Genomic DNA, 25034 nt, shown 5'->3' with positions numbered 1-25034 from the left:
GATGAAAGCAGCAGTGTGCTGCTTAGGTTGTTCTCAGAGTGCTGGCCATTGCAAAGCAAGGGAGCTATCTAAACGCAGTGCAAAGCAGCATCTGCAGTCGGCTGTCAACCTGCCAGTGATCTTCCCAGTTCTCCACAAGTTGCATTATTCTGATAGACACTGCTATGTCTAGCTCCCCGAAGAAAGGTTAAAAGGGACAATGACTGATTTTTGAAAATTTGCCCTGAAATTTTGTTGGGTTGTTGGAATATTTAACACAGGAACTAAGGTGCCTGATGGTCGTGAATCAGCCAGTCAGAGGCTCTATTCGCCTACCATTTGGTCATGAGGTGACAGGACTCAGTGAGGATTCGTGAGTTTGGGGGCCAATGACGGGAACAGTTGAAGGCAGGAGGTCATGTGATGACATCTCCAGAAACGTGTCCAGTCAGAGTTAGCATTCCTAATCGGCCCAAGGATACAACGATCAATGAGAAGACCTGTCCTCACTTTCTCAGGGTGGTGAGGGGTAAGCAATAGATGAAGCTCTCCCCCTCTGTACCCAGGAAGAAGTGAGGCTGAGGTCTGTGCCCTGAGCTCACCCACAAACGGCGAACTCAGTTTGTTTCCAGGGGAAGGTTTATGAAGGTGTTAATGGTGCTCAATGGAATAGAGAAAATGAATGCATAAATAGGTTCAGGTAATTCCAGGTAGTTTCAGGCAGTCTTTTTCCCAGGGAAGTCGTACTAAAAACGAGAGGGCATAGGTTTAAGGTGGGAGGTGAAAGATTTGAAAGGGACCTGAGGGGCAAGTTCTTCACACAGACAGTGGTACTATTGTGGAATAAGCCGCCGGAGAAAGTGGTTTGAGGCAGGTACAATAACAACATTCAAAAGACATTCGGATAAGTACAAGAGATTCTGCAGATACTGGAAATCTGGAGCAACACACAAAGAGCTGGAAGAACTCAGCAGGTCGGGCAGCATCTACAGAGGGAAATGGACAGTTGATGTTCTGGGTCAAGACCCTTCATCAGGACTGGAAAGAAAGACGGGAGATGACTGTCCACTTCCCTCCATGCTGCCTGACCTGCTGAGTTCCTTCAGCATTTTGGTATTGGTATTGGTTTATTATTGTCACTTGTACCGAGGTACAGTGAAAAACTTGTCTTGCGTACCGATCGTACAGGTCAATTCATTACACAGTGCAGTTACATTGAGTTAGTACAGAGTACATTGATGTAGTACAGGTAAAAACAACAACAGTACTGAGCAAAGTGTCACAGCTACAGAGGAAGTGCAGTGCAGGTAGACAATAAGGTGCAAGGTCACAAGGTAGATTGTGAGGTCAAAGAGTCCATCTCATCGTATAAGGGAACCGTTCAATAGTCTTATCACAGTGGGATAGAAGCTGTCCTTGCGCCTGGTGGTATGTGCGCTCAGGCTCCTGTAGTTGCTCTGGATAAGTACATGGATAGGAGAGGTTTAGAGGGATATGGGACTAGCTTGGTGGGCACCATGGTCGGCATGGGAGAGTTGGGCCGAAGGGCCTGTTTCCATGCCGTATTACTCCGTGACTCTATAATTCCAAGCAGGGGGATGTCGCTCCAGATTCAGGGTTAGAGTTGTGAGGAGTCAATTTTAGAAAGATTTGAAAGTTAAAGACAGAAGTGTGGCAAGCAGAATTAAAACCAGAAAAATTAGGGGCATTTGGGGCAGACACATAAGGCAAGGGAGGGCAAAATAAATGCTGGACTGAGAAGTGTAGTACAACAGAGGGGTCTTGGAATGCATGGCCACAGATCTCTGAAGGGATCATGACAGTGGATAAAGTGGAAACACAAGAGATTTTGCAGATGCTGGAATCTGGAGCAACACACGCAAAATGCTGGAGGAACTAAACAGGTCAGGCAGCATCTGTGGAGAGAAATAAACAGTCAACGTTTCGGGTTGAGACACTTCATCAAGACTGGAAAGGAAGAGGGCAGAAGCCAGAATAAGAAGGTCGGGTGAGGGGGAGGAGCACATGCAGGCAGGTGATAGGTGAGTCCAGGTGATAGGTGAGTCCAGGTGAGAGGGGGAAGGTAGGTGAGTGAAGGAGGGGGGAGATGTAAGAAGCTGAAAGGTGATAGGTAGAAGGGCTGAAGAAGAAGGAATCCGGTAGGAGAGGGCAGCAGACCATGGAATAAAGGGAAGGAAGAGGGGAATAGATGGGCCGGTCTTGAGGGTGGGGGAGGCGAAAGAAGGGGGAGGGGGCCACAGGAATGAGGGAAGACAAAGAAAGGGGGGGAGGAGGGAGAAAAAATGGGGTGGGGGGGGTGGGAAGAGAGGCGGGGTTACCGGAAGTTAGAGAAATCGATGTTGAGGCCGTCAGGTTGGAACTGGAAGTTAGAGAATAAAAAGTGGATAAAGTGGGTGTGAATGCATGGATAATACCCTCCATTATTACTGAGGCATCAGATTTAAGAGTCGAGAAGTTAGAAGTGTATAAACCACTGGTTGGGACACATCTAGGGTACTGTGTCCAGTGTTGGTCACCACATTGCAGCAAAGCTGTGATCACATTGCAAAGGAGATTGACGAGGAAGTTATAGGACTGGAGAACGATGGGTTGACAGGAATTGGAGAAAGGCGTGTGAATTTAGCTTTTTAAAATTATTTGGGCTCTTGAAAGAGCTGGTGGGAAAGATCTGTTTTCCTTAGCAGGAAGATCAATAACTTGAAGACAAGGATTTAAACTAATTGGTAGAAGGATAGAGGATGAGGAGAATATATTTTCACTCGGCGAGTGGTGAGGGTCTGGAACCCATTGCCTGAAGGGGTTGTGGAGGCAGTAACCTTCAAAGGAATTGAAAAAGTACTGGACAGGACACCTACCCTACTGATTGATATTGATATTGGTATTGGTATTGTTATTGGTTGATTATTGTCACTTGTATCGAGGTACAGTGAAAAACTTGTCTTGCATACCGTTCGTACAGGTTAATTCACTACACAGTGCAGTTACATTGAGTTAGTACAGAGTGCATTGAGGTGCAGAACGATTATAGTAAGGGTAATGAGTAGACCTAGATAAGATAAGATTTCTTTTTTACTCAAATGTTCATTGAAACAGTGAAATACATCTTTGCGTAAAGTGTTCTGGGGGGCAGCCCGCAAGTGTCACCACACTTCCGGCGCCAACATAGCATGCCCACGACTTCCTAACCTGTATGTTTTAGGAATGTGGGAGGAAACCAGAGCACCCGGAGGAAACCTACGCAGACATGAGGAGAACGTACAAACTCCTTACAGACAGTGGCCAGAATTGAACCCGGGTCACTGGCGCTGTAATAGCATCATGCTAACCACTACACTACCGTGTCTGTAGAGAGCAGTTTGCAACGAGTCACCGCACTCCGGGACCAAGAGCCAGGATATGGGATTAACTGGTTAGCTTTGGCTAGGATGAGCAGAAAGGTCCAAACGGTCTTCTTCCAACTTTCCTTTTCTGTTCTGTGAGCAGCTAGTTGTTCGGAAGGTGGGAAAATGGACTCGGTTCAAAATGGGAACGCTGGGCGTTGTGAAAGAGGGGGATCTACGGGCTGAGAAACATCTTCACGTTTTTGGATCTGCTGGGTTTTAATGGGCAGAGCTTGAGTGAGCTGTGCCATTCCTTGCCAAGACCTTGATTTTGCCAAAGAGGTTTTATTTATTTGCTTACTTTTAGTCAAGTGGCAGTGGCTTAATTCAGTTTTTAGTTATGAGCTGATCAAAGCTTCTGATCAGAATATAAAACGAGATCTGTTGAAGTTGAGACTGTGCGTATCTTTCTATCAGAAGATGATTAGTCATTCATCTCAGGCAGGATTCTGATTGTGTGCCAAGCTCCCCAAGAGACCATCCGCTATGAGCCTGTATTGAGGCACCTGCCAAGCATTTGCTCTCCAGCACCTCTGGAAAACAAAGCCTCGTGTCATACTGAAGGAGATTTCAGCCCAGAGAAATCACACACATGGAAAACCTGCCTAAATCCATGAGTGATTCTGAAATATCGGGGGAAGTAGGAAAAGGAGACCATTCAGCCCATCAGGCCCGTCCCTCACTTGAATTAGATGGTGGCCGTACTTTATCTTGCAATTAGTTCAGTGACTCTCAATGCCCAGCAATCTAAGTTTTGAAGTCTTGGCCTCAACAGCATTTTTCAGAGGGAGATCCCAATGTCCACTCTCCTTTGTGTGGCCAAGTGTTTCCTGACATCCCTTGCTTTAAGGTCTTATCCCATTGTTCTGTACAATCATCCCATTCCATCCACCTCAACTGTCTCCCACCCAACCTCTGTCAGCTAGAGAGTCATAGAGTAATCGAGTAAAACAGCACTGAAACAGGCCCTTCGGCCCAACTCATCCATGCCGACCAAGATGCCCATCTAAGCTAATGCTCATTTGCCTGTGTTTATCCCATATCCCTCTAAATCCTTCCTGTCCATGTACCTGTCCAAGTGTCTTTTAAGTATCTTTATTGTACCTTCCTCAACCACTTCTCCCAGCAGCTCGTTCCATACGCACCGCCCCCTGCATGAAGAAGTTGCCCCTCAGTAAAATCCCTAAGGTGGGAGGGGAAAGTTAAATCTTCCCCCTTCCACCTTAAACCTATGCCCTCTATCGTTTGATTCCCTGTCCCTGGAAAAAACGTTGTATGGCCACATCTTGCCTACACCCCTCATGATTTTATAAACCTCCATAAGGTCACCCGTCAGCCTCCTATACTCCGATAAAGTCCTAGCCAGCCCTGGCTCAATGAGGAGCACTAAGTGTCAGGATTCTAATTGCTTGCTCACGTTATCCAGGTTGGCCCCAGTGCAGTATTGAGGGGAGCTGCACTTAATGGTTCTCTTCTCAATCCTTTCAAACCAACTTCCAATCTTCCTGAGATGAGAGCAGCTCCCTCAGCAAAGACTGATGATTCCAATCCTCTCCCGGCCAATCTCCCATCCACCGAGCTCTCAAACACCACTGACCACATCCTAAAACCTGTTCATGTGTTTCCATTGACTCACAGACCAGAGGCACCTTGACTTTCAACATTCTAATCCCTCCAAAGCCTTGTCCTTGCAGCCTATCACAGACTCTTTGACAAAGTCCTGATCCTTCAGTTCCAGCCTCTTGTGCCTTGCTGAGAGTCAATCCACTGTTGGCACCCAAACCTGCCATGAACCCTCTAAGTTTCTCCATGCCTCTCTCCTCCTTTATGAAGCCATTGAAACCTTGCTTTGTGATCAGGTGTGTGGTCTCTGATCCCATACGTTACGCCCTGTCTACCCACCTCTCAAGAAGTGACATTTCAACTTGTCAAATGTGCCACATAGATACATGATATTGTAAACCTTGAAGTTTTTCTGATCTGCATTGCTCAGTTGGTGTGCAGCCGTGTCCTATATTGCACAGGAAATTAATGTCCTTGAATGTTTTATTTTTTCAAATTAAGCCACTGGTTTTTCTGTCTTATCAGCACCTGGAAATTTCAGGAAGGCTGGTTTGGAGGCCTGAAATAATTGGGAACGGTTGAATAATAGCCAAGAGAACCTCTGACAGCCAGAACATGATTTAGATTTTATTGCAGGCTGTAAGGATGGAGCCCCTTCCTATTTCACTGCAGTGCTGGACCCAGCCTGATAAAGCCTGGGCTGTGAATGAAATTACCTCCATCGTCTTCTCCACCAGGTCAATCAAACCACTAACTGTGAATTTTATTCAGCATCCAATAATTTGACCTCTCCCCAATGCAGTCTCAGTTTTAAATGTTAATGAAAACAGGAGTGCAAAGTTATGTCGTGAAGATATTTTTAAATTCCACATTTGAAAGCACAGCAGTTAGGGTAAACCTTTCTAACTCACTAGTTAAGTCTCCACTGGAAAACTGCTTCCACTTTTGGACCCTGCACTTTAGGATGTCAAGGTCTTGGGGGATGGTGTTGAGGGGATTGACCAGAATGGCACTAGGATGAGGGACTTCATTTTAGTCGGGAGATAGTCAAGTAAAGTCAAGTTTGTTGTCATGTGCACAAATACGGTGAGGTACAGATACAATGAAAAACCTGCTTGCAGCAGCATCACAGGCACATGAGTACAGACAACACAGAATATACGTTATACAAGACAGTGAAGAGAGAGAGAGAGAAAAATACTGTGCAATAACAAGACCTTAGTGCAAAAAAAGACACAATCGGTGATAAGTCTGGGGAGTGTTATGGAACAGAGGGACCTAGGAGTGCAAGTGCATAGTTTGCTGAAAGCAGTATCACACGTAGACAGGGTGATGAAGAAAGCATTTGGCACACTGGCCTTCATCGCCGGGGCACTGAGTATAGGAATTGGGAAGTTATGTTGCAGTTATATAAGACAATTGATGAGGATGCACTTGGAGTATTGCTTTGGTCACCCTGCTATAGGAACAATGTTACTAAGCTAGAAAGAGTTCAAAAAAGATTAACCAGGATGTTGCCTGGACATGGGAGCCTAAGTTACAAGGAGAGGTTGTGTAGACTAGGACTTTATTCCCTAGAACGTAGGAGATTGAGGGGTGACCTGATAGAGGTATATAAGATCATGAGGAGCATAGACAGGGTGAAAACACATAGTCTTTTTCCCAGGGAGGGGGTGATAAAAACAAGAGGGCAGAGGTTTAAGATCAGAGGTGAGAGATTTAAAAGGGACATCAGGGGCAGCTTCTTCACGCAAAGGGTGGTGGGTATTTGGAATGAGCTGCCAGAAATAGTGGGCACATTAGCAACATTTAAAAGCCATCTAAATAAGTACATGGGTAGGAGAGGTTTAGAGGGCTATGGTCCAAACATGGGCAGATGGGAATAGCTCGCTGGGCAACACAGTCGGCATGGATAAGTTAGACCGAAGGGCCTGTTTCCGTGCTGTATGACTCTATGACTCTAAGTCCATAGTAGTACAAGAGGTGTTCTGTTGTGTTCTAGTGCCAAGGTAGGATTAGGGTTAGAGTTGTGCAGGTTGGTTAAGAACTTGATAGTTGTAGGAAAGTAGCTGTTCCTGAACCTGGCGGTGTGGGACTTCAGGCTTCCGTACCTCCTGCCCGATGGTAGCAGCAAGAAGGGAGCATGACCTAGATGGTTGGGATCCTTGATGATAGATGCTGCCATCTCGAGGCAATGCCTCCTGTAGATGAGGGAATAGCTGGATTTATTACCTCACAGCAGGGGAGGTTAAGTGGAAACTTAACAAAGGCATTCAGTGTGATGAGGGGCTTCCTGTAGACTAGATAATGGCAAACAGTTTTCACTATAACCAGAAGATGCAAGTGTGAGATAATTAGCAGATGAAAGGGGCAGCAGAAGTAAATGCAACAGCAATGTTCTGAGGAAAGTTGGGTGAGTGCTTGAACAGGAGAAATAAGCAGGCCTGGGAAGGAAGGGAGATGGGAGTTGAGGGAAAGTTTTGCTGGAACTCTGGAAGGGTGATGGAGGCAGAAACTCCTTTCACACTCACACAGTATCTGGGTGTGTACTTGAAGAGCTGTCACGTGCAGGGCTACAGACACCGTGCTGGAAGGTGGGATGAGGCTGGGTAGCTCCTTTTTGACCAGCACATGGAGAGGATGAATAGCTCCTTTGTGCATTGTACATTTTCTATGGCTTGCTGATTCGACACTGCGCTCCCTACTCCCATCACTACTGATCTTACAGTTCAGTGGTTCCTCATCCTTGCGGTCTATAATTCTCACAATTTCTGTCCACAACTGTGCTGTAAAGTGCCTGCTGTCAGTTATTCCATCCTAAAAAGCATTTTCAAGGTGACCCAAGTCTGTGATGTTAGGTTTTTGTCAAGTCGTATAATCACAGCCTTCCTTTCAGTCAGACCCCACATTGCACTGCCTTTACCGACCTGTAACAGCTATTAGACATTACAATCACAAAACCAACGACCAAACAGTTCGGGGAATAGAATGTAGTTTCATTTCTGGTGATCTGCTGGTGGGATTAATTCACAACATACACCGTTCAGGTCAGACCAGCTCACTATCCCCACCCCCTCCTCAAACCTATCCCTGGCCTCACCAACACCCAATAATGTCCCAGGCCTCTGTCACGTTAACCTCTGCCTCCGGAAGTTGTGCCTGCTGCCTTTCAGTGCTGGCAGTGCCACAGAAAGCAGAGGGAGTAGAGGCTGGTGACTGACTGCTCAGTGGGAATGCGCAACACAATATAAGATAAGATTTCTTTATTAGTCACATGTACGTCAAAACACACAGTGAAATGCATCTTTTGCACAGAGTGTTCTGAGGGCAGCCCGCAAGTGTCACCACACTTCCGGCACCAACATAGCACGCCCACAACCTCCTAACCCGTACGTCTTTGGAATGTGGGAGGAAACCGGAGCACCCGGAGGAAACCCACGCGGACTCCTCACAGACAGCAGCCAGAATTGAACCTGGGTTGCTGGCGCTGTAATAGCGTTATGCTAACCGCTACACTACCGTGCCTGCAAACTGCATCATTACTTCTTGTTTTTTTGTTTAAGGCGATTCTATAATCCGTGTTCAGCGCTTGGTGATGGTTGCAATCTTAGTGGGGAATGAATCCTAGTTCATGCAATGATTCCTTTAGTGTGGCTTTGGTGAAATTTTCCCAATGGAACGACTGCAGTAAACAGATTTGTACAGCACCTTTCCCACCTTGGTACACCGCAAACCAGTTTGCCGCCACTGAAGTATTTCAGAAGTGTGGTCGTTATTGTAATGTGGGACACACAGCAATTCACTTATGCACAGCAAGATCCCACAAGCAGTGATGTAAGAATGAAGAGGTAATCTGTGTATAGTGATATTTATTGAGGGATAAATTTGGCCAGGGCGCCAGGGAGAAGTGTACTGCGCTCCTTGAACCGTGCAGTGCTGAGAGGATTACTTACATCCAGTGGGGTAAGCAGGCTCAGCTCAGCTCAGCATCTCAACCTAAAAGACTACACCTCCAACTGTGCAGCAATCCCACGCCACTGCACTGCAGCGTTACCCTGAACTTCTATACTCAAGCCCCAAAGTTTGAACCCACAACCTCCTGAGTCACAGATGGAATGAGTTACCAACTCAGCTGCTCCCGACCCTTCACTCAGTGCAGCCGGGCACTGGATAGATTCCTTGGGCCCACATTTGCGGTGTCCACCTCCCTGAAAGTCCTGGTGACCACTTGTCCGTCTCCAGGAGGATCCCAGTGATCAGTTGTCTACCTCCACGAGTATCCCAGTGACCAGTATCACTCACCTGGCAATGACTTTCCCTCTTCGCTGCCTCCCTGTGTCACTGGAGTGTGCATCTTCTCTGCATATTTCTGAGGTCTCTGCTTTCAACCAATTGCTCAACCTGCAAAAATATTCAGTGGCTTCCTTGTTATCATAGTTTATAGAACCAGTGCATTCATTATTGCTTCAGTGTTATTATGAAGCAGGTTTTCCCGCTCCCTGCTGGTTACAATACTAACTCAAATCCCATACCAGCTCCCCCCACACAGCTCCCCCTCCACACACACCTTGTGTGCTGCTTGGCAGAGAATGCCCAGCAGCAGAGTGACTGCCAGGGTGTTTAGTATGTCCTTGCCTAGGATTAGGATTGCACCCATTTTTGATGCACTGATATGTGGCTGTGTTTAATGCTAATACCCGATCAGGTTCCCTGCAAAGAAAACACAGCATCGGCCAAAATCCAGTTGAACAGCTACTTTCCTACAAGCATCAGGTTCTTGAACAGACCTGCACGACCCTAACCCTACCTCAGCAATGGAACACTACAGACCACCTCTTGCACTACCATGGACTTGTCTCTAATTGTGTTTTTTTTTGTGCGAATGTGTTGTTTTGTTTTTTTCTCTGTCTGGTATAATTTATGTACAATTTATGTTCTGTGTGTTGTCTTTTCCTATGTGCCTGTGATGTTGCTGCAAGTAAGTTTTCCCGATCCTCACCATACTTGAGCACATAACAATAAACTTGGCTTGACTTGGAAACCGCTTGCACACAGAAACGAGTGCTGAAGTGGAACTTGTGCAGTTCCCGGAGGGACCTCACCCAATTTTGGACAATTCCCGTCACTTTTCTGCACAACGTTCAGAGAAGGTTGTCAGTCTTTAAAGACGCACTCCCATGGCAAGCACACACCAGCGACGCAGTCCAGATGAAGGGTCTCGGCCCAGAGCGTCGACTGTCCATTTCCCCCCACAGATGCTGCCCGACCCGCTGAGGTCGTCCAGCAGTTTTTTCCTCCGGACTCCGGCATCTGCAGTCTCTTGTGTCTCCAGCAGCAACACACACTCTGTCTGACACAGAGACAGAAGCTGCAGACCAAAAGAGGAGAACCTCCGCTGTCACACGCATGTCCCGGCTAATGAGATATGTGGCTTGAGGGTTCCTGTGCTTCAGGAGGACAGGGGACCCTCCAGCCCACCATAAGAAGAGTCTGTAATGAGGTGACGACAATAGTCAAGTGAAGTCAAGTTATACCTTATTGTCATTCACCCATATGCTATAAAAACACATGGAGGAATGAAATGTCGTTTCCCCCAGACTCTCACAACATACATAGAACAGCGGACATACAATAAACGAAGACAAAAAAATATTTACAAGTACAAATAGTGCAAAAAATGGTATATACAGAATACAAAATTAGTGCAGGGTTGGTGCAGAACCGAGTTGGACGAAGAAAATACAGAACTCAGTGTGTTGCACTAAACGTATTAACGTGTTCAGCAGCAGCCAGTGTTCTTATAGGCAGTTGTGCAAACCAGGGCTTTTGACACAGCATTTGTCTGAAACTGCCTCCAGGGTATTCAGGAGCCTGACAGCCTGGGGGGAAAAACTGTTGTACAGCCTAGTAGTTCTGGCTCGGATGCTTCGGTACGGCTTGCTTCCTCTAGGAACAAGAATTCCCACACAATGGAGATTGAGAGAAGGATAACTTATCACAGGGTGATCAGGACAGCTCTGTGCACCCTGGCAGAGTGGAATCCTCACAGGAACATATTTTATGCGGAGGTCTGAGTTCTTTAAATGAGACTCATCAAAAAATACAGAGATGTCACAGGCTAGTGAAGTAATTGGCACAGGGATTATTCATTCACGTGTTCTATGCAGTCCAGATGGACCTGCACAGTTAGATCTGGGGGATTTTATGCGTCATTTGGTTTCTCCAGCTGATTATTTGCACCGTATTGGTATTAAGGACTCAATTAGTTTGCACCGGGGAATTTCATTTTGCAGGCACCTCTCTCTATGGAGTCCCTTATGTCTCATGTGGCGAGTGCCTGCCTCTCCTCCGCTGTGGGGGATGCTCAGCAGGGACATCCCCCAGGTAGGTACCTTCTTCCTCCTGCTGCTCTTCAGGCTCTGGCTCACGTTCCACAGGCTCCTGCCCTTCCTGGCTGAGTTCGACAGCTCATCAGATGGGCCAGCGTGCAGGACACCACCACGATGTCTCCATATCTGCTTAGCGTGTACTGCAGGGCAGCCTCAGCCTGAAGCAGGCATCAACATCTCATCTCTGTCAGACCAACGGCATTCTCCACTACTGTCCTATTGCCGGCAATGCTCTCGTTGTATTCGTGCCTTGCTGCCGGGGTTGGAGAGTGCACTAGCCAACAAGGTAGAGAATTGCTCTCATCTTCCTTGACCCATCCAATGCTGCATAGAACAGACCATCTCATTATTGAGGAATCACATACAGAGTAGTACAGCACAAAAACAGGCCCTTCAGCCCAACCAGTCCATGCCAACCAAGATTCCCATCTAAATTAATCCCATTTGCCCGTGTTTGGCCCATATCCCTCTAAACCTTTCCTATCCATGTACCTGCCCCAGTGTCTTTTAAATGCTGTTAATGTACCTGCCTCAACCACTTCCTCTGGCAGCTCATTCCGTAGATGGACCACTCTCTGTGTGAAAACGTTGCCCCTCAGGTTCCTATTAAATCTCTCCCCTCTCACCTTAAACCTATACCCTCTAATTCTTGATCCCCCAACCCTGGGAAAAGACTGTGTGCATTCACGTTCTCTATTCCCCTCATGATTTTATACACCTCTATAAGATCACCCCTCGTTCTCATGCACTCCAATGAATCAAGTCCTAGCCTGCTCAATCTCTATAACTCAAGTCTCTCAAGTCCTGGCAACATTCTTGTAAACCTTTTCTGCACTCTTTCCAGCTTAATGGCATCTTTCCTTTAGCAGGGTGATCAGAACTTAACACAATATTCCAAGGGCAGCCTCACATACAGTATATGCTTCCTGGAAACATAACCACCTTGAGTAAGGCACTTCATAAATGGACATACTGTGGAAATTGCAGATTCTGCAATTTATAGCTTCTGCTGCAATGGACCAAATCTTCCAACCTGCTCCTGCTCCCAGCTCCTTCCCAGGGTCTACAACTTCTATCGGAGCTATTTCCAGAGCCCTGCTATGTGGTCACTCATCCCAGACCCCAGACGCACCAGTGTCTGCACCAACCTGTAATGTCTCTGGACTGAGCAATGAACTACAGTGCACCAAAGGATAGGTATTGAGGAAAAGAAAACAATAATTTCTCAATTAAAAAAACCTCACAGACATGATTTAATGACATGATCTAGATGTTTTAATGAAGTATAAAATATGTCTATGCAATTTAAGCTGTTTCTCCCTCACCCTCTAACCTTTGCAAATTGCCACAATTAATAAAAGTGAATATTACTTTTGGTGCAATGCAACTGAAACTTCTTTATGTTCATGCTGCCATTTAGTTAGGGCCTTAAACTCTGAGGAAATTCTTCTTGGGACCCACAAACACTGTACATTAAAGAGTGGAAACTTTTCAGGTTCAGATTAAGTTCACCTTGTAGAGTCTGGTGAGGACATGAGTACAATTAGAGGCTGCCTGCAAATCCCAGAGCTCCAGGCACCACCTGCTCCCCACTGACGTCATTTCCCTACAAAAGCCAAATTGGGAGACCTGCTGTGGTCAGTTGGAAAGATCATGCCATGAGGAAGTTAAGAGTCACTGTGGTCTGGACCTCCACAAACAGGGCAGTCCAGCCATAAGGGCTTGGCCAAAGGCCTTTGCTCAGGATGCCACATGTGTCAGTGATGGCAGCCTTGGAAAGCCTGAACTTGTGTAAACATTGTCCAGAGAGGTTCAGATGAGATGTCGTGACCCTGAAGACTCTGTGGGAGTAGACTCTTTGCTGATGGGCAAGTCTTTGCCTCCTGCACTCTTAACAACACCAGGGCATCCCAAAGCACTTGATAGTCAGTGAAGTATAGACTCTGTTGCAATGTGGAAATCTGTGAACAGCTAGCTCTCACAAAAAGCAGTGTGATATTGGCTAGATAATCCTTACTTCAAGGTGTCACTCAGTGCAGCTGGGAAAGTCAGACTGAACTCATGTTTCCCCTTTGAATTAGCTCTGGTGACTTTTGCTCAGAAATTGCCAGTGAGTGGGCAAGATCGGAGTTCAGTGTGGTGCCCTTACAGTGGAATATCCTGACCATTGAGTTGCAACCTTGGAAGGTGATTAGGCCCCAGAGAACACCTGTCAACTGGAGTTAAGAGAGTAGTGAGAAAATTCGGAAGGGGCCAGTTAATACGAGAGGGGTCCCCATAGTCACTTTTCTGTCTGATATCACCTCCTTCTCCTCTCAGACTTCAGAAGTAAATATATTGTGGCCCTGGTTTCCCCACACTGGCACTCGGCAGATGGAAGTTTCAGCTGCCCAGGGCTTTTTGAAACAGGAAGCATTTCATGCACTTGACCTTAAAACCAGTAAGATAGAGTGATATTTCCAACCTATCAGATTCTGAGGAGAATTGACAGGTAGATGTAGAGAGGCAGCTTCCTCTGGCTGGAGAGTATGGGATGAGGGATCATAGACAAGGATAAGGAGTGGGTCTCGTGGGACTGAGTGAAAAGAAATTTTTTTCTCAAAGGGTTGTGAATCTTTGGAATTCTCCACCCAAACGTTTTTTATAAGATTCATTTTTGGGATTGGGGCATCACTGGCAAGTCCAGCAATAGCTACCCTTCCTAACTTCCCTTGAGAAGGAGTGGCGTGCCACCTTCTTGAACCACTGAAGTGCTTCTACTGAAGGTACTTCCATTACGCTGTTTGGTAGGGAATTATAGTCATGGAGTAATACGGCATGGAAACAGGCCCTTCAGCCCAACTAGGCCATGCTGACCATGGTGCCCAGTAAGGCAGTCTCATCTGCCCGCATTTGGCCCATATCCCTCTAAACCCCTCCTACCCATGTACTTATCCAAATGTTGTTATTGTACCTGCCTCAACTACTTTCCCGGGCAGCTCGTTCCCTAGATGCACCACCCTCTGCGTGAAGAAGTTGCCCCTCAAGTCCTCTTTAAATCTGGATTAAACCTTTGTTCCTGGATTTGGACCCAGCGGCGATGAACAGGGTTACATTTGCAAGTCAGGATATGACTTGGAGGAGAGCCTTGCAGATGCCGGTGGTGTTCCCATCCACCTGCTGTCTTTGTCCTGCTCGCTGGTAGATGTTGCAGGTTTGGGAGATGCTGGGATGTTTGGACGTTGGCTATATTCAGAACGTTGATTTGTATCCCTGACTACCAGAGAACCTAATGACAGTGAGATGTGTAAGAGGATGCTGTCTGGCTGTATCCTTCAAGCAATGAATACTTAATTGCAGTTGGCTACTGAGGAATAAAACATTTGTCTGGAAATGTTGGGCTGAATGGCCTGTTTCAACGTTACGCACTCCTCTTGACTTTCATGACCAAGACTGCACAACAGAGTGTAGTATTCCCTCCCTCCCCTGAGCGCCCTAACCCAAATCACTTTCAGTAAGACAATGCTGGGTAGTCAGTATCGGTTGAACACTGGGTAAGTCATATGGAAATTCCTTGTGACAGAGAAGGAGGCCATTCAGTCCATCAATTCTATGCTGGTTCTCGGAGCAATCTCCACTAATTATCCCTGGAACCTATTCTGGTTCTCGGAGCAATCTCCACTAATTATCCCTGGAACCTATTCTGGTTCTCGGAGCAATCTCCACTAATTATCCCTGGAACCTATTCTCCCCACATTCCCATCAGTTCCACCATGCATCTATTCCAGGAGCAATGTACACTGGCCAATTAACTACATAGCCTAGGGATGTGGGAGGAATCCAGAGCACCTGGAGGAACCCACGCAGTCACAGTGTTTGCTTGTGATGCCTTTGGTTGCTGTGAAGATTAGCATCCTCGGCCAAACAGAAAAAAAAAGCCAACTTATAGCCTTGGCTATCAGAGGTTGATCAGAGAATTTTCAAGTACCTTCATGGAAATTTCTCGCTCCACATATTGCACCTGATTCCAGCCTCGTTGATTGATTCACTCCATGTTTGTATCTGACACAATAGTAGCATATCGATCCATTCCATGTTTTGTTTCTGGTACCAGTTTAGTTTATTGATGCCATCCACATTTTGTGTCTGACATTAGCAATTGTCTGAACAAGAATTCCAATTGCCGTGTAAAGATTGCAGCAAATAGAATTTTTGCCTTACATATCAGAGGTCACAAATGAGATAGCACTGCAGGAATCCATTGTGTAAGGGCTATGCCTTGACCATTATATCAATGCTGCTCTCTCATGTTTGCTATTGGCATGGCAGTGATAATGTATAGAGACAGCAAGCCATGTGTTGCTGTTCCTATATAGCTCAGCACAAGAACTTCTAATCATGATAGGGATGAGTTGGTGTTAAGGTGAGGTGGTGGGAGGGGTGGGTGTAGCATTGGAAGAGATCAGGCTAAACAATGTTGGTATATGGATTGTCAATTGGTCCTCTTGGAACACCCCTCCCCATACCAACTTTTCCCAATCAGTCCACTAAACAGCATAGAAGGCAGAGAGATGGGCAGCAAAACTGGGGCAAAGATTTCCCCAGCCCCCCTTAACGTCACCACTAATTCTGTCATTTTTGGACAACTCCATCCATATTTTCTGCTTTGAGTACATGTTTTGGGTATATTAAATTTCATACCTTTTTCTGTCTTCCATAGATTTCTCCATGACTCCTATGAAACATGGATCATACAACTACAAAACCACCTATAACCACCCACCTGTTACACAAGGTATTTCTCAATCTGGAGGGGAAATCACTCCACTACATTCTCTCGCTCTTTCTTTCTCTCTTTATTACTTTATGCATTTTGACAGGTGAAGTTCGAAAGGAATGGAGACAGTTTTTATCAAGCAGCTCCATTGATGCGCCAACTTACTCCGGGGTGCCCAGTGTGTTACCATGACAACCACCTTCAATGCCAACCTCTGGAAATATTCCCTGTTGTTCCTGAGTTGTGGGGTGGTGAAGGAGGGCTGCGGGGAAATTGGGGAACGATGTATGGGGGTGGAGGTATCCCATTAACTTCCAGGAACCTGAGAGTTTCTCGAGACCAGTCTGTGAGTCACCAACTTCAGGTTGGGAGAATGTGGAGGATGAGGAGAGGGGAGAGGGGAATAGCTGAGGAGGAGTAGGTTCTGATTTAATGTAGCAAAGCATCCTGAGGTGTTTCACAACAACATTATCAAAGAAAACCTGATGCCACACCAAGTGTGAGGACAGATGACTATAATCTTAGTCAGAGGCAGGTTTCAGGGATATCTCAAAGGAGGAGCAAGGCAAGGGATGGAATTCCAGAGCTTGGAGTCACTGCAGCTGAAGACACAACCACCACTGGTGTACAAATGAAGCAAAAGACAAGATGAACTGAACCCCAGGAACCTATTAATCACCCCTGTTTTCTATGAACAAGAAAACCTAGATTATCCAAGAGTTCTTGGATTTGTTGTTTCATTTCTCCGAAGATATGAGATATCCAGATCAGATGGATAATTTCCCCCAGACATACAAGGAAAACAGGCAAATCCCCCATCCAGGGATGGCAACTGATATCCTCCAACACTCACAGAAAGAATGGGTTATGGTGTCCGACGGTTGCAGGCACGCTCGTTAATATTAAGACAGGATGTATGGCAGGATCCTATCAATCTTCAGACTCATTCCCTTGGTCAGTCTTTAAAGCAGTCCTTTTTTTATGCATGAAATGCTTGTCCTCACGCATCTTCAGAATGGGAGCAGGGGAAGGAAGGTAGGTTAAACACAGACATCCTGCTAAGATTCTTAAATATGACACTATTATTTGCCAACAGTTTATCTTGTACTGATATCCTTCTCTTCTTGGGATCTGTCTGTTTGCTCTTTCATTGTTGTTGAACCAATTTAATGGTGCAAAAATGTTCTTTTAAAAAATTTGCTCAAGGTAACATTTCACTGTGCATCAAGGCTCCAGCCTGTTTCTTGAAGCCAGATAACTTAACCTCAGAGCAGGTAAAGAGTTTCAATTGTATCTTTGCATTCTGAGAACACAATTTCTAAAATGCAATCAATAAGAGGAAGAGAGCCTGACACAGTGTCACCCCAGTGTATGAGCTTCCTGCTTTCTCTCCTCAGAGAGGAGACCAAAGGGAATTGGAGATTGAATTCTCAAAGTTTTATTGCTGGCGACCTGTAAATTTATATGCTTTCTATCACAAGCAGTTCCATGTTAGACTGATGTGTGGACAGTGGCCATTACTATTTTGGTATCTGTTGGTGATTAGCAAGGGAGACAAACGGTTTTTATAAACTCTCTGGATTCTATTCCTTTTAATTTCAGTTGTATATCTTCACTTAAAAATTCACTCATTAAAGAAGTTCGTAGGTTTGACGAATTTAAGATTAAGATTCCTTTATTAGTTACATGTACATCGGAACACACAGTGAAATACACCTTTTGTGTAGAGTGTTCTGGGGGCAGCCCGCAAGTGTCGCCACGCTTCCGGCGCCAACATAGCATGCCCACAACTCCTAACCCATACGTCTTTGGAATGTGGGAGGAAACCGGAGCACTCGGAGGAAACCCACGCAGACACACGGGGAGAACGTACAAATTCTTTACAGGCAGCGGCTGGAATTGAACCCAGGTTACTGGCGCTGCTGAAAGTGTGGAATGTATGCAACTGTATATGTGTTTGTTTATTGAAATTCATGCTTATTAGGACCAGATGTGGGAGAAATTAGACATTGGTCACAGGGGTTAAGCCTGGGGAGTGTTGGTGACACCCACCCCCACACCCGTTAACCTCAGTATAAGGACATGAGTAAATCAGTAGCTGGGACATTTGCACGTGCTTAGGTATTGGTGTTGGTTTATTATTGTCACTTGTACGGAGGTACAGTGAAAAACTTGTCTTGCATACTGATAATACAGGTCAATTCATTACACAGTGCAGTTATATTGAGTTAGTACAGAGTGCATTGAGGTAGTACAGGGTAAAAACAATACCAGTACAGAGTAAAGTGTCACAGCTACAGAGAAAGTGCAGTGCAATAAGGTACAAGGTCCTAACAAGGTAGATCGTGAGGTCATAGTCCACCTCATCGTATAAGGGAACCGTTCAATAGTCTTATCACAGTGCGATAGAAGCTGTCCTTAAGTCTGATGGTACGTGCCCTCAGGCTCCTGTATCTTCTACCCGATGGAAGAGGAGAGAAGAGAGAATGACCTGGGTGGGTGGGGTCTTTGATTATGCTGGCTGCTTCACCAGAGCAGCGAGAGGTAAAGACAGAGTGACATAGAATTTAAGTTTAAAAGTGTAGAACGGTTATAGTAAGGGTAATGAGTTGATCTGTAGAAAGCAGCTTGCAACGAGTTGCCACGCTCTGGCGCCATTTGCTCCTAATCAAAGACACATTTGTACCATCTCAATGAAAGTGACAGGCATAACCCCAGGCCATGATCTTCCATTCATTACTTTTAAGTGATGGAACATTTATGCTGAAATGTTTTTTTTCCAGGAACATTAGCTGTTGGATACACTAATGGTGGGAAGGGTGGAGGCCCATAAAGACTGGAGATGGGCCGTGGGATAAAGGTAGTGCCAGTGATAGCTGAGATGGCATTAATGGTTTGTTCATTGACTGGACAAGGTTACCCCCATTGAATAATAGAAGAGAAGAAAAAGGATAAAAGTTTACATTTATAGAGCACCTTTCACAACCTCAGGATATTACAAAGGAAGTTACACCAAAGCCAGGACTTTGCAATGTAAGAAATAGGAGCAGGAGTAAGCCTCAAAGCTGTCACATCTGCTTCACTATCCAATCCTCTAACTCAAGTCCACTTTAATCCCTCCAGATCCAAATGTCCCATGATGGCCAAAACTTAAGAAGGGGGTACCTTGATTTAAACCAGGGACCTCGAGTCATAGAATCATAGAGCACAGAATAAGAATCAGATTTATTATCACTGACATATGACGTGAAATTTGTTATTTTGTGGCAGTAGTACAGTGCAAAGACATAAAAATCTATAAATTACAAAAATAAATAAATAGTGCAAAAAAAAGGAATAACGAGATAGTGTTCATGGGTTCGTCGATCATTCAGAAATCTGATGGTGGAGGGGAAGAAGCTGTTCCTGAATTGTTGAGACTGTGTCTTCAGGCTCCTGTACCTCCTCGCTGATGGTAGTAACATGATGGCCCTTCAGCCCAGCTAGTCCATGCTGACCAAGATTCCCATCTAAGCTAGTCTCATTTGCCTGTGTTTGGCCCATATCCCTCTAAGTATCTTCTATCCATGTACCTGTCCAACTGATGGAAAAATAGAGGGGAGGGAAGGGTTAGATAGATCTTAGAGCAGGATAAAATGTCGGTACAACATTGTGGGCTGAAGGGCCTGTACTGTGCTGTAGTTTTCTATGTGCTATGCACCTTTTAAATGTTGTTAATGTACCCGCATCAACCACTTCCTCTGGCAGCTCATTCCATATACAACTACCCTCTGGGTGAAAAAGTTGCCCCTCAGGTTCCTATTGAATCTCTCCCCTCTCACCCTAAACCCATGACCTCTAGTTCTTGATTCCCCAACCCTGGGAAACTGTGCGTATTCACCCCATCTATGCTCCTCATGATTTTATACACCTCTATAAGATCACCCCTCATTTTCCTTCACTCCACTGAATAAAGTCCCAACCTGCTCAACCTCCCTCCATAACTCAGTCCCTTGAGCCCTGGCTACATCCTCGTAAATCTCCTCTGAATTCTTTTCCAGCTTAATGGCAATTTTCCTATAGCAGGGTGACCAAAACTGAACACAATATTCCAAATGCAGCCTCAACAATGTCTTCTATACTGCAATATCAGTAAGATGAAGAGAGGCTGGCAGAATGTCGCTTCAGCATACAAGTTCCACCCTGCTCTCCCGAGACTCCTCTGCAGACTACGACTTCTCAATCTGCAGTCAAATGCTCTGCCACTCAACTATACCTCACCTCTGCACCTGACACTTCTGAATTAAATAAATTAAGCAGGCAGTATGTACACAGCATGACTTTTGTGATAATGACTGGATAATCTACTTTGTGTTGTTGTTGGATCACTAAATATCGGCTGAGGCAGGGGAGAATTCCCTTGGTCATCTTCAAAATATTGCTGTGGGGTACTTTACCCAAGAGGGCAGCCCGGCGATGGGACCCCTGACAGTGCAGCAGTGAGAGTGGCAGCCTCACCCTGTTGAACTCACGAACATCAGACAGCACTAAGTGTGCCCTCCTTGGACTCTGTCTTTACCTCCTGCTGTCTTGGTGAAGCAGCCGGCATAATGAAAGACCCCACCCACCCGGGACACTCTCTCTTCTCTCCTCTTCCATCGGGTAGAAGATACAGGAGCCTGAGAGCACATACCACCAGACTTAAGGACAGCTTCTACCCCACTGTGATAAGACTATTGAACGATTCCCTTATACAATGAGATGGACTATGGCCTCACGATCTACCTTGTTGTGACCTCGCACTTTATTGCACTGCACTTTCTCTGTAGCTATGACACTTTACTCTGTACTGTTATTGTTTTTACCTGTACTACTTCAATGCACTCTGTACTGACTCAATGTAACTGCACTGTGTAATGAAGTGACCTGTACGATCGGTTTGTAAGACAAGCTTTTCACTGTACCTCGGTACAAGTGACAATAATAAACCAATACCAATACCAATACCCATGAATGTGGAGGCGGGCAAGGCAGTGAGTTCCATCCTGATGCAACACTGTGATAGAAACCAAGGACAGTTTTGTGTTTCTCCTGAATCAAAGATTCTCTGCAGAACCAGCTGAAGTTTCTGATTGTGTTTAGAACCCGTCTCCCAGGAATTTACTGTAAATTATAGCAATGCAGCACAACCAAAATCACTCCACCTCCTTGGAATTTTGACGCTATTTTTAGTTATCTGATTAAAAACCCTTCATTCCGTTAAACCCTGCATTAAATATTGAGGTCAGGAGATACAGTTTTGCAAAAACACTTTTGGTCATTCAGATCTTTTAGTCAAGTTTATGATGAATCATAAAGACACCTTAGTACCTGCTCACTCTGCCTCAGGAAGGACGAGTCTCGAGAGACAAGTAACGGTGATAAGACGGGGAAATAATTAACATTCTGCCTCCAAGTCTCTACCTGACTGGAGTGTTAATGAGTGGGCTCTGACTGGATTCTAAATACAGATTATAGCTGTTCACGCAAGGTAATCTTGCTGCAGTTACTCCGCACAGAGTGTTTATATTATCATAAGTATTAATGCATCAAATCTCGACAAACCCTCACCTGCCATTCCTTAGAAGCAGATTCAATTTGCGGATGACATGAAGAAAAACCAGGAGAATGGGATTTAGTGCCCGGCTCTCAGAGAACCAGCAGACCACAGGCTGAACGTCCTCCACCCTGAGTTGTTAAATATTCATGATTCTGATAGTAACATTGCAAAGGAAAGTGGAAGAATAGAATCATAGGAAGGTACAGCACAGAAACAGGCCCTTCAGCCCACTGAGTCCATGCCGACCATCAACCACCCTTTTCCGTTAATCCCACATTAATTCCATTTTTTATTCTCCCCACATTGTCATCAGCTCCCCCAACCCCCCCCCCCCCCCGGAGATTCTACCCCTCACCAACACACTAGGGACAATTTACAGTGGCCAAGTTTGAAAATACTTGAAACAAAGGTCTCTGGGTGGATCAGGGGAGTGGATTATCAGGTGTTGGATTGATCTGTGTTTCAAAATTCTTGCTCCTGCCCCTGTACCTGGGCATCAGACACTTGCAGTCGCTCCGCAATGAATCATCTCAAGCCCCTTGATCTTCCCCCTCTTGCCTGTTTACCACATATTAGCCCAGCTGCTTCCAGAGAGTTGTAATTGGAAGAGAGCATGCAAACCAGCCTCCCCTCCATTGACTCTGTCTACACTTCCCACTGCCTCAGGAAAGCAGCTAATACAATCAAGGACCCTCCCCACCCCAGTCATTCTCTCTTCTCCCCTCTCCAATCAGGCAAAAGATTAAAAAACATGAACCAGTCTCAAGGACAGCTTCTACCTCGCTGTTTCAGACTCTTGAACGGACCTCCCATACACTGAAAGATGAACTCTTGATCTCCCAATCTACCGCGTCATGGCCCTTGCACTTTATCTGCCTACCTGCACTACACTTCTCTGTAACTGCAGCACTATATTCTGCATTGTTTTCCTTTTACCACCGTGGTGTAATTATGTTTGGCATGATTGGCCTGGGTGGCATGCAAAACAAAAGCTTTTCACTGTATCTCGGTACGCGTGACAATAATCCAATGCCAAATAAGGGTAAAGTTCCTCTCCCAGCAGCTCCCACTGCACTGCTCAACACACCCACAGCCCAGCTCGCTGCCCAAAACTGTTCCATGCACTGCATCCTCCCTCACTTCCTCTCCCTCATCCCATAACTCCACATGCTCCTGCACTACCCCTGATAGGCCCACCCCTCCCCACACCCCTGCCTCATTCATGTACCTGAATTTGGCACATGGATGTGAGGGAAATGGTAGGATATAGACATCGTTTAGGCAGAAGGGATTAGTTTAGTTGGGCATTTTATTACTAATGTAATTGGTTTGGCACCACATTGTGGGCCGAAGGGCCTGTTCCTGTTCTGTACTGTTCTATGTTCCATCTCCTGTAACCACCTTCATCAACAAGCTCCCTCACACCCTCCCTCACCCTCTCACCCACCCACATGCCCATGTCCCCTTCACTGCACCACCTCCGCACCCTCACCTCCCCATTGCCACTCCCCTAACCCTCGTACATCCTTCACCCTATCCCCCCTCCACCCACTCCTCCCTCACTGCCCCACCGCTCCAATCGCCATCACATCCCATCAGCAGCACCTTCTCCTCGTTGTCCTGGTGACTCAGACACTGCCCATTCACACCCTCGCCTCGGAGAATTGGTCCTGTTTCTAAGCCATTCGGTACACGTCACTGGCCTCCCGTGTCCCAGCTCGGGTCCGTTCTCGTTCCTGGTGCAACCACCCCCAAGAATAAACCATTCTTCACCCCTTCCTCAGTCCACCAATCACCTTGGGCTCCTGTCCCACCACTCCCCCCTCTCCTCTTTATGCTGATCATCTCCCCTCTCCACTCTTGGTAATTCATTTATTATTGTCACGTGTACCAAGATACAGTGAAAAACTTTGTTTGTGTGCCATCCGGATGGAGCATTCCATACATTGAGGTAATACAAAAGGAGAAACAATAACGGAAAGCAGAATATAGTGTTATTCTCAGTTCTGATGCGGGGTTTTGACCCGAAACATCGACAATTTCTTTCCCCCCACAGATGCTGCTCGACCCACTGAGTTCCTCCAGCAGATTGTGTGTTGCTCCAGATCCCAGCATCTGCCGTCTCTTGTGTCACTGTCTTGATGTTTTCACGTTAGAGGGGATGGCAGAGACTGAGGAATGAAGTGCCTTTTGATCATTTGATGGGGAATTATCCTTAAAACCATCAGAGGAGTTTACAAGAATCAGCTGAACCCTTTGATTTAAATTATTGGCCTGTCTTACCAAGCCATCTGTAATTTTTTATTAACTCTACCTTGGAAATAATCAAATGCAATCATCATCAATGACAGTTAAAAGAGTTGAAATCACATTAATTAACTAGCACGTGATGACAATGCAGAATAACACAGACACATCTTTTCTCCATAAGATTAAAGAAAAATAAATTGGTGGTTTGATTTCCAGAAAGGTTAAACCTTCCAAGACAAGCTGAAGCTTTTTTGACCAGTGTGCTTGGTTACATCATTCTGATCCTACAACCAAATGACTCCTCTGGCAATTGTCTCTCATTTTCTGCAGCAGCTGTGGGGGAGTTGGCAGTGCTGAGACAAGGGTTCTGGGCTTAGGTCCAAGTCCCACACTAGGGACTTGAGCACAAAAGAATATCCCAATGCAGTGCTGCACTGTTGGAGGTGCAATTTTGTAGATGAAGTGTTGCAATGAGGTCTGCTCTCTTGGGTCAATGAGAAAGATCCAATATCATAGAACTACTACAGCATCAGCCTATTGAGCCCCTGCCAGAGCACTTCCTCATCCCTATAGCCCTGTAATTATTTCCCCTCAAATATCCATCCATTTCCCTCTTTAGAGTCCTGATTGATGGTTACCACCACCCTGACAGACAATGAGTTGCAGATCATCACCACTCTATGCTTAATAAATGTTTTCCTACACATCTCCCCATCACTTTGACTCTGGAGCCCCAGCCCTTCAACCATCTGCTGATGGGGACAGCTCCCTTCTACCTGTTTGGTGTAAACCAACCACAGTCCTGTGCACCTCAATCAAATCTCCCCTCTAACTTCTTTAACTGATGGAGAATGACCCCAGCTTCCCCATGGATTCTCTGGAATGGAGAGCCCAGAGAAATGTTGGGGCAATGAAGCAGCCTTGTTTGACATCAGTCTGCACTGTGTGAACCCGTTAGTTAAAATCAAAGCTGACATACAATCACGTGTCAGACATAGAATGGAGATGCATGGAAGGTCTCATTTAAAGGAGTCAAAGACTACTGCGAGGCCAAAAAAGGTTAGATATGGTGGCTCGTGTTGCCCTCTGCATTTCCCTTGGAGTCGACCTGAGGTAAT

At 45.8% G+C, this 25034-nt stretch overlaps 1 protein-coding gene across 4 annotated transcripts in view; it reads left to right on the top strand.

Moving 5' to 3' along the window:
- The window catches only part of srcin1a (SRC kinase signaling inhibitor 1a), a 412726-nt gene that overhangs the window by 126684 nt on the left and 261008 nt on the right, over positions 1 to 25034 (top strand). For all 4 annotated transcript variants that reach the window (XM_052038892.1, XM_052038886.1, XM_052038890.1 and 1 more), the window contains exon 3: positions 16032 to 16106. In XM_052038892.1, the coding sequence (XP_051894852.1) occupies positions 16032 to 16106 (75 nt within the window). The remainder of the gene's footprint in view (positions 1 to 16031; positions 16107 to 25034) is intronic.

The sequence above is a fragment of the Pristis pectinata genome, chromosome 25 (assembly GCF_009764475.1).
Source record: "Pristis pectinata isolate sPriPec2 chromosome 25, sPriPec2.1.pri, whole genome shotgun sequence".
NCBI lineage: Eukaryota > Metazoa > Chordata > Chondrichthyes > Rhinopristiformes > Pristidae > Pristis > Pristis pectinata.
Note: the sequence above shows the minus strand (reverse complement) of the source record. Positions and strands in the feature narration are given on the sequence as shown.